Source organism: Rhinopithecus bieti, unplaced genomic scaffold, assembly GCF_001698545.2.
Source record: "Rhinopithecus bieti isolate Rb0 unplaced genomic scaffold, ASM169854v2 scaffold_1599, whole genome shotgun sequence".
NCBI lineage: Eukaryota > Metazoa > Chordata > Mammalia > Primates > Cercopithecidae > Rhinopithecus > Rhinopithecus bieti.
Window position 1 is genome coordinate 6731362 of NW_016804139.1, and position 10169 is coordinate 6741530.

Genomic DNA, 10169 nt, shown 5'->3' on the forward strand with positions numbered 1-10169 from the left:
GCATTTAGAATAAGCATTTTTTTTTTTTTTTTGCTTGTTAGGTGTTTTTGTTGTTGGTGGGTGGTGGTTTATCACTGAACATTTGGAAGAAATGTCGTGGTTACCTGTGATTTTCATGCCCTGTTTCTGCTGGCAACCCTTCTGAGTGGGGTGACTCACTTTTCTGTGTAAAGAGTCTAAGTTGCCCAGGTAGGAGGTGGAAGCAGCCGTCTAGAAGGCCACTGGGATCCTTATGTCTGTCTCTTGGCTTCAGGTAACCAGCTGGGCTTTGAAAGCAATGATCTGAATGGAGACAGAAAATAATGCAAACTAACACTCCCCACCCAGCCCAGCCCTGTTTATACGAAGCATTTGGTTCTTCCCTTGACTCTTGAGTGACGATGATATTCAGACAAGGCATTGACATTATGGTAAGAAAGGGAAAAAAATGTATGTATCTGTTTTGTCTGTCTATCTACTGTATATGTATCTCTACAAGCAGACAAAACCAAGGCTGTAAAGTGAACTAGGGTCTGCATTTGGACTCCATAAAAACAAAATCCATGTTGAACAAAGTGATGTTTGTATGCAGTGAATTTCTGGGTAACCCAGGTTATCTGTCCATTTTGTGTGAGCCCTTAGCCCTGTTTTCCTCTGAAGATAGTGAGTGGTAGCCGTCTCCTCACACAAACCACACATCTGGAGCACAGATGGCCCTCTCGAGGTAATTGATCATACACATTTACTGTTTACCAAACAAGTGGCTGATGCATACATGGGTGTATTCCACAGCAAGTGGACTGCAGTCCCCTGTGTTTGCCAGGAATGCTGTGCTCCATGTAGAGGTTTTACTCTACTCATCACTGCAATTTGCATGCTGCTCCGTGGACACTTGGAGGCCTGTGCTGTGTTCCCTGTAACAGGAAATGTGCTCTGAACTTGTCTGTCTCCCTTGGCTGCTCCTGGCCCTTGAAACCAGCTCCAGGGGTGTCCACAACCACTTGGGACAGAAGGTGAAGGTAGAATTTCAAAGAGAAGCTTGCTTGGATCTTCAGTGACAAACTTGGATGAGTTACGGCCCCAACATGGGCCCTCTCAGAATTGCCAGTAGGAGGCTTTGGTGGGTGCCACAGGTGCCATGTGGCCTGCCTCCCTCTGCCGTGTCCAGTGGGTGCAAGCCAGCCAACGTGTGTCCAGAGTGGCTGGATGGTGTCACAGCCCTCAGATGTCTTTCCTTCCACCTTTTATAAAGAGTCCCAAGTAACCTGTAGTGTTTCAAAGGCAAGCAAGTTTTATGAAAAGGAATCCTTCCTCAGTTGATTGATCATATGGGTGAATCCTGACCCTCTCTAGTTTCATTCCCTGGTTGGAGTGGGGAGCAGTTTGTAGCTGTGGGATTCACTGCAGCGTCCTACCTCAAAGGCAAAGAAGATGAAAATGAAGAGTGCAGAGCTGGGCTTGATTCCCAAGTCACAGTCAGGCTCCCGCTATGGTAGGCCGGACATCTCTCTAGCCTGCTCACAGAGATGGAACTAGGGAATTGAGGGAAGAGTTAGGGGTCAGGGAGATTTACTTGAGTCTGATTTTCCAGGTGAATGAGAAGGGAGGGCTTGGTCGAGGGTTTGGTGCCTAAACATTCCTGGGAGAAGCACATCATTACCAACAGCATTTGTCATTATTGTTGTATGTTAGCAATAAGATTCAGCTGGTCAGATTTTTTGGACCACCTTGAAAATGCTGACACATTTTCTGTGCTGTGATTGTGCTGAAGGCAGAGTAGCTCTAACCACTGTGAGAACCCAAATAAAATCAATAACCCCTCCAAAGACCACCTTTCTGAAACACACGTTTCTCTAGAAATAGTAACAAAGCCCCTCTTTCTCTGAAGCTTCTTGTTATTTTGGATTCCATTTCTTTTATGTGCCCATCTAGTGTACCATGCAACACATTTTGGGAGCTGGGGGCTCTGCTTACATTTAAGGGAGACAGCCCTGTTTGACCTGAGAGTGGAGGATGCTTTCCAGTGTGAAGGAGTGTGAGGCAGTAGGCACAGACACAGACAATGAGAGAAGGGTCACTTTATTGGTACTGAGACTGCAGAGGGCCTGGGAGCTTTAGCTGTTGGCAGCTATGGTGTCCTTAATCCAGTCCACATAGTTGTAGACCTTGGTGTAGACTCCAGGCCTCCTCTTCAGGGCACAGCCATAGCCCCAGGAGACAACACCTTGGAGCTGCCCATTGCAGACCACAGGGCCACCAGAGTCACCCTGGGTTGAAGAAGGGACAGGTTGTATGGAGAGAGAGATGGAGGAGGAATATAGCTACATTCACTCTGAACCTTAAAAGACCCCTTTCTAGCTAGCTCTGTGCCTCCACGTCCTTCTATGGTGGTGGCCCATTCTCTGTTCTTCCTAAGCAGTCAGCATGCAGCCCAAGGGAGCCTTCCTCACTTATCCATGGGCTCACTGCAAGGAGCCTCCTCAACCCTGCTACATTGGGAGTTCCAATCTTTTTCCCAGATGGGGCCTGGGTATCAGTGGGAGCCTCAGCATGGGAAGGGTTGTTCAAATCACCTGGCAGGAATCCTTGCCTCCTTCAAGGAAGCCCACACAGAACATGTTGCTGGTAATCCGGAAAGGGTAGGAGAGTTTACACTTAGCCTGGGTCAGCACAGGAGCGTCCAGGCACTGCAGCTCGTCTGGGTAGTCAGCTGTGAGGATCAGGAAGAGAACAAAGAAAGTTGAAATATGGGTCAGGCCAGAGAAGGAGACAATAATCTAGGATGGAACATTGAAGAGGATCACCGCCCCTGGAGAGGACTCCAAAACATAATTCCTGGCAAGGGACTCTGGCTTTTAGTTCCCAGAATGATCATTGTTGAACCTAAGAAATGATCATAGCAAGTTCTCCATTTGTCCCGTCTCTTGATTTTAGGAGCCAAGTCCTTGAGACTTTGCGTCTCTCTGGTGTCCAGTGCAGAGCCTGTGTGTAACGGCCACTGGAAATGTGTCTTAACCCTGGAGGTGACAGGTTTTAAGTTAAGGGGCATGGTTTGTTCTGGAAATTGTGAGGATGGAGTGAAGTAGAAGGGCGAAGGGTCCCACTCACCACCAGAGCTCAGAGTGTTGCCCCAGCCGGAGATGAGGCACTCGGTGCCAGCATCTGGAGGGGTGTTGGGCAGAGAGATGGTGGACACGTAGTCATTGATGACGGCAGGCGTGGAGAGCTTGATCAGCATGATGTCATTGTTCAGAGTATTCCCGTTGTATTTGGGGTGGCGGATGATCTTGGTTGCATTGATGAACTGCTCATTCCCCTCCAGGACTTCGATGTTGTGCTCTCCCAGTCTCACTTCGATGTGGCTGATGGGCAGGGCAGGCATGGTAAAGACCTCTCATAGCCACGGCACCCTTCCCACCATACCCAGGGTCCTTAAGCTCCCTGCTCATGGTCTGCTTTGTAGACATGGGGTGTGATGTGTGGCCATATCTCATGGGCAGGAGAGCAGTGTGGGTCAGTGCAGGTGTGAGACCCAGAACATTTCTGCTTCAGAGGTTTGTGGTAGTGGGGTGGGGAAGAGTCAAAGGGATCCCAGAGGAGGCTGCTCCTCAACCAGCCTTCCTAGCCTCTTTCCCACAGTCTCCACAGTCACTACCACTGTGGGCACAAGGAGCTCCTTGTAATTTTCCCAGCATTATTCACCCCAGGCCTTTGCTAACTGCACATAGTGACTTCCTCTCTTCCTTTTTGGCCTGGTGAGCAACACACTTCTCTGTATTCTAATCCAAGGGTAACCATAGCATTAGAATCTCCTGGGAACTTGTTAGAAATGTAAATTCTTCATCCTTACCCCCATCTACTGATCAGAACCTTGGGGATGGTACCCAGTGATTTCTGCCTTAACAAGTTTGTAGGTGGTTCTGGTGCATACTCAGGTTTGAGAGTTCTTGTTGTAGGCAGTGTTTCTCAGCTCTGTCTATACACTCTACAGTTACCAAGGTAGAGTGTGAAATACTCACTGACATTCACAACCTCTTCCTGAAAATTTTGTGTTAATTGCCCTGGGATAGGACACAGGCTTCAGTATCTTAAAAAAAACTCTTTCTTAGGTGGCTTTAATGTGTGGCTAACCAGCAAAAGGTACATCCCTGCTTTTCTCACTAGCTCTGAGCACCCCAAGATCATCACTGAGTGCTTTTATGACCACAGCCCTTGCTGTTTCATGGATTTACCTTGGTGTGAGACGTTCCTGTCTTGTGTTCACTCTGGTCTGCAGAGTCAGCTGCTGCCAGCAAGTTTTCTTCTCCACCACCTCTCCCATATATCTCACCCAACCTCAGTATTTGCCTGGGCTGAAGCCATGCTCTCCCAGGCAGCCTGGCTGGGAGTTTTGCAGTGAGGCGCCCCACACTTACGGCTTGTAGCAGTGACCGGCTGAAACCACCCACTGTTCGCTGATGAGGGAGCCACCACAGAAGTGGTAGCCAGAATTCAGGGACACCTGGTAGGGGACAGAATTCTCCTCACAGGTATAGCCCCCAACAATCTTGTCATCATCATGAAATGGGGCAGCCACTGGAGTGGAGATGGGAAGGGAGAAGGCAAGTCAGTAGCATGTTAGGGGTGGTGCTCCCAGCCTGCAGTTGCTTCCTTCTCATTAGAAATCCTTAAGAAGCACAGTGAGGCTACGCAAGGGAGGGATGGCTGCCACCCCTGGTGAGCATCACTGGAAGTGGCTCCCAAGTCTCTGTGTCTCCAGGGCACATTGCTAGGTACCCTGTGGGTGTTCAGATCTCTCCTGGGGTCACCAGGCTGAGGTCGCAAGGAATTTCCTCACAATACTTCCAGTGGGACAGGAGTTGTTGGGATGTGGTTGTCTCACCCACTAAGTGCTTCTCTCTTTGTTCATCAGCTGTGTACTTCTCCTGGCTTTTGGAGCCCTGGCTTGTCAGGATAATTTGACCAAGCTAGGAAAACGCCCTGGCTGCGCAGACCTGACCATGACCAGATTCCCTCATAGCTCAGAACTGTGGAGTCAGGGCAGATTTGAGGGCAGTCCCCAGGCTCACTTTGACAGAACAAAGGTAGACATTGTTATTGGCCAATAGGACAGCAATTCTTAACCTTGGCTGCATGCCTTGAAATGTTACAAATCATCTGGGATGCTTAAAAACCCAGAACATAGGTTGAACCCCAGACAAATGAATTTAGAATTTCTAGAGCTGAGTCTCTGGCATGAGTAATTTTTCAACCTCTCCAGGTGCATTCGAGGTTAAGAGCAGCTATAGTAGTGCTATTCTCCTGCTGTCAGAGCCAAGCCTGAAGCCTGCTGTTTCATTTCATGGTCCAGCCCCACCTGGCCTCCCTTCTCAGCTTCTCCATTCACGTGTTGGATATGGATGAATGACAGTGGTGGGAGTGAAATTAGGGAGAAGTTGAAACAGGTGAGTCTTAAAGCGAGCCCAAGGGGGATGGGAAGTAGAGATGCCAGATGGAGGAAACAGAATATCGGAGTAAAGTCAAAAGAGAAGAGGCAGCAAGAAGGGAAAGACTTGTGTCAGCCAGGAAAGGGTGTGGGTGGGGCCTGAGGCAGGGCATGATACTCACCAGCAGCTCCCACAAAGGTAAGGATCAGGAATGGATTCATGGTGGTAAAAAGTTCCTGACTGGTGGTGGAGAAGCCACCTTTATACCCCCCGAGGATGGGGAGAGGAGGTGTCTGTGAGGTGAAGGTCACCGCTCCTCTCAGCACAAACACACCTGCAGCTTTCCCCTTCCCAGGGTCTTGCATCAGCTCAGCTATGTTTGGCCACTCTGTGTGTTTGTGATTCACAGGTGATAAGGAAACTTGCCTTCTGAGAGCAGAGAGGGAGACCGGCTGTTTCCTGCAAGCATGCTGGGGTGGGGAAAACAGGGAAAGCCAAGTCCCGGATCACACAGCTGGGCTTTCTTAGGCGGAGGAGATGATGGTTAGAAGGAAGGAGAGTGGCCTGGCTGTTTAGGAGTCTTTTTGACTACTGGGGATGTATTTAATGTACTTAAGGAAGGACAAGCGTTGGTAACAAGCTTGGCTTTTGAGAGTCCTGGCTCCCCCAAGAGAGGAGGAAAGTCTTATCTAAGGCTCATTCCTGTGAAAATGAAGATGCTTCTCTCCAGTCAGGGTGCGGGCATGTCAAATCCAAGACTTTGGGAACAAGAATTCCAACACTAAGGGATAAGGAGAAGGGAGACTCGCATTCCATTGGATTCTGGGCTTCCAGATGGCTCTCCTTCCTACCAAGGCTTAGGGATGGGAGGTGTTTCAAAGAAGAAGGGGGCACAGCTTAGGTAGGAGCTTACTCAGTGCATCTGGAGGATGGAAAACCAGTGGTGCACTCCTCCCCGTCTACAATGTGAAGATATTTGTCTCTCTCATATGTATCCTGTCGTAGGTTCTTTTTATACAGCCTCATGGTTGCCCTGGCAACCTGCACTCAGGGTGATGCAAACTGACCCACCTGCTCGGGGCTAACAGCCTGAACCAGAATGACATGCCCCGGATCAGATGTCAGAGTTTGGAACATGGTAAATCTGGGTTATGATCTGATCTTAGAATCAGCAGTAGGTAGAGATTTGAGCACATGTTAAATGGGTCACACGTTGGATTCAATGATGGAAATTTGGAGGGGTGGATCTAGAATTTTCTTAGATGCAGTGAGATTATACTGGGCTCAGTAGAAAGTGAATCTTTCCAGAGAATATCCTGATTTGGGCCCTACCAAGGCTACTAAACACAGTTGTGTAATTGACTGAGGTACAACCTGGCCAGAGCAGTGTGGAGATGGGAATGCTGTCTCTGCGCAAGTCTAATGATGTAAGGAAAGAAGGAGCTTCCTTATGAGGGTGCTTTCCCTTCTCAGCAACTCAGAGCTCAGGTTGGTGATGGGCAGGAGTGAGCAGAGTTCAAGTCTGAATTGTTTGAAAGGTAAAAGTATCAGGGATGTTCTAGAGACAGTGAACCAAATGAGAAAAGATCAGAGACTTGGTAATGAAATTGGACATGGCCAGGGGATAGAGGGAGGAAGCAAATGGAAACCAGAGAGAATTGGAAAAATTGCCTAAGTGGTGTCTGTGGAGTTGAGAGGACACACAGACTACCTTCAGTTTCAGCTCCTAGAATGGCTGCTGAGCCAGTTTCCTCACAGCCAGGAGACCCACTATTCAGAGACCCCTCTCCACCCCGTACCCCCTCTAATCAGTGATGGGCTCATAGCTAACACTGCTATATTTAGATGGTCCACGGTGCCTGACAGCTTTACAAGAGTTTTCACGTAAGTAACAGTGGTGAATTACTTTTCATTTTTGCTGAGTTTCACAGTTTAACTTCCCACAAACATGGTAATTATGATTTGTGCAGAGCAAAATAATTTCCACTTATAGAGGAAGACAATGAGATTCAGAATGATTCTGTCTTGCCCAAGAATACAGATCTTGGCAGAGCTGACAATAAGGCCAGTGGAAGCCATGGAGAGCACTGTGAAGTGTAGGAATTGCTGCAGGTGGCATCTTAAAGGAGATTTATTGAGGATTGAGGCAGAGGTCCCCAGAGGTCAAACTGCACATTTGATTCCTTCCTGGTTCTTTTCTTCCTGGCAGAAATAGATGATGGAATTCATCCTTCTTCTGGCACCTTGTCTCAGAGCCTTACCTTGCCACAGTTCCAGACCCATCCAGGCCTTGACTGCCATGTAGATGACACACCTCTCTGCTCGTAAATAACTGGCCAAGCCTGAGGTAGCCAGGTTTTGGAGCATTGATAATACGGGCTTTTCCTGTGTTGTCCCTAAACATGTTTTGTTTTTTTTCTCCTTGTCATGGGGTCTTCACAGAACTCATCTCTTAGAGAATAAGGAGAGACTCTTGCTGTAGCAACTGTAGACACCAGTGTGCACTAAACAGGGAGGTGAACCTTGGTAGAAGATGGAAAATTTGTTTGGTAAAAGGGATTTTTGGATCAGTGCTTGTGGTTCTGACTCTCTGAAACAGAACACCTAAGAATATGAGGATTTTCTGTATCTAGAGCTTGAAGTCTAGACTTCTCCAGTATTTTGCGCTCTTCCTTAAATGATCACAGTATAGTCTGAGGTCAGCTTTCTTCAAAAGGAATGACCTTACATTCAGAGAAGACAGCTATAGTGGAGACTGTTACCTCATACTGTAGACTCAGATGTGTAGGACAAGTTCAGATCCAGCTGCCCAAGCTCCATTTGGAGGACATGCCATTCTTGGTACTGTTCATTCTGAACTATAGATTTCTTTGTCTACTTCTTTAAGACATCTTTCTGGCTTGTGTTTAGTGCTTAGCACACCAAACCACTGTCCTTCAATTATGATAACAGTGAATCATATCTGTGTGCCTACTATATAGCACATAACTTACTATACAGCATGTAACTCATTTAAGTTAAGAATGATTTTTTCATTTTATCATCACAACCACCTATGGGATTGCCCATTTTACAGATGATCAAATGAGCTTTCTGGAGGTGAAGTGACTCTTCCATCTCCCAGAGCAGCAGCTCCCAGCCGGAGCCTACCCTCCCTGTACTCAAGACCTTGGCAAAGCAACCAGAGTCAGAAAGAACCATGAGAGAAGCTTTCAGTGACTTTCAGCCACTTTGTTCCCCTTTTTTTCTCCTCTCCTCTCCTCTCCTGCATTTTTCTCCATCTCCAGGTACAGTTCGGGATGTGGATACCTGTCCCAACACAAAAACACTTGGGGATTCATTCCTGATACCCCAATATTTCCCGATTTTCTTCCCTTTCAAGTCAGAACTCACCTACCTGTTTGGGTCAGAGAGATATGAGTGTTAAAATCCCCGAGGAAGGAGGCAGGGGCTGTGCCCTCAGATTATTATTGGTGAAGGGAATTTATGCTTCATTTCAGTTTAAGAGAATGTTGCTGTGTCTCTGCCTAGGAAAGGCAGCCCATTGTGTCTGTGGGTGATGAGGGAAGTCCACAGAGACCCAGGGTTAGACACCTGCTGGCTGACAGTGTCTGCAGAGCCAGAATTGAGCTTGAAAGGATGGGCACTGATGGGCAGTTGTATGGTCAGTTGCTATGGGGCTTCTTGATCTCCCAAATTCCAGGTGGCAAGATCAATGCATGCTTGACAGACTCCTTCCTAGCAGGCTCTGGTGGCTGCAAACTTTTTCAGGTGTCGAAGATCCTACCACTTTACCTTTGGTTTTTCTTTGATAAACAGACAATGAAAGACCGATGAAAACAAGAGTTCTACCAGTGGGCAGGCAATAATTCTCTTCTGGAAAAGGGATGTTTGTGGCTCTTCCCCACATTGTCCTTGAAAGAGCTTGGCTGCGGAGTGGCTGTTAATAAAATGTCAAAAAAACAGAAGGGGCTGGTTATGCTGCAGAGGAAAGGGAACGTTTATACATGGTTGGCCAGAGTGTAAATTAGTTCATGGAAAAATTAATGCAGAAAGCAGTTTGGAGATTCCTGAAGTAATTTAAAACAGAACTACCTTTCCACCAAGCAATTCCTTTACTGGGCATTTACCTAAAGGAAAATAATTGTTCTGCCAAAAAGACAGATGCTCTAGAAAGTCCTTAACAGCACTATTCATAGCAGCAAAGCCATGAAATCAACCTAGGTGGCCATCAGTGGTAAACTGGATTAAGGAAGTGTGGTACATATACACCATGGAATACTATGCAGCCATGAAAAGAATGAAAACATGTCCTTTGCAACAACATGGATGGAGGTGGAGACCATAATCCTAAGCAAATTAACATAGGAACGGAAAACCAAATATCACATTCTCATGTATAAGTGGGAGCTGAACATTGGGTACACATGGACATAAAGATGGGAAGAGTAGACACTGCAACTACTAGAGGGAAGAGAGAAGGAGGGTGGAAAGAGCTGAAAAACTACCTATGCTTACTGTCTGAATGATGAGATCATTTGTGCCCTAAACCTCAGCATCACACAATAAACCCATGTAACAAACCTGCACATGTACCCCCTGAATGTAAAATAAAAGTTGAAATTTTTAAATGGAACCTGGGCAAGGAGCAGTGGCTCACGCCTGTAATCCCAGCACTTTGGATCACTTGAGGTCAGGAGTTCAAAACCAGCCTGGCCAACATAGTGAAACCCTGTCTCTACTAAAAATACAAAAAAAAAAAAA

At 47.1% G+C, this 10169-nt stretch overlaps 1 protein-coding gene across 2 annotated transcripts; it reads right to left on the reverse strand.

Annotated features, from left to right (window-relative positions):
* Nucleotides 1-2063: 2063 nt before the first annotated feature.
* Nucleotides 2064-5626, reverse strand: LOC108526178 (putative trypsin-6). Of its 2 annotated transcripts, XM_017866829.1 has the most exons (6): nucleotides 5587-5626; nucleotides 4395-4554; nucleotides 3999-4040; nucleotides 3088-3341; nucleotides 2553-2689; nucleotides 2064-2246 (listed from the first exon to the last, which is right to left on the reverse strand). In XM_017866829.1, the coding sequence occupies exons 1-6, from the start codon at nucleotides 5624-5626 to the stop codon at nucleotides 2094-2096; spliced, it is 786 nt and encodes a 261-aa protein (XP_017722318.1). In that variant the 3' UTR covers nucleotides 2064-2093. The 2 variants fall into 2 exon arrangements, with proteins under 2 accessions (XP_017722318.1, XP_017722319.1); XM_017866830.1 differs by lacking the exon at nucleotides 3999-4040.
* Nucleotides 5627-10169: the final 4543 nt, after the last annotated feature.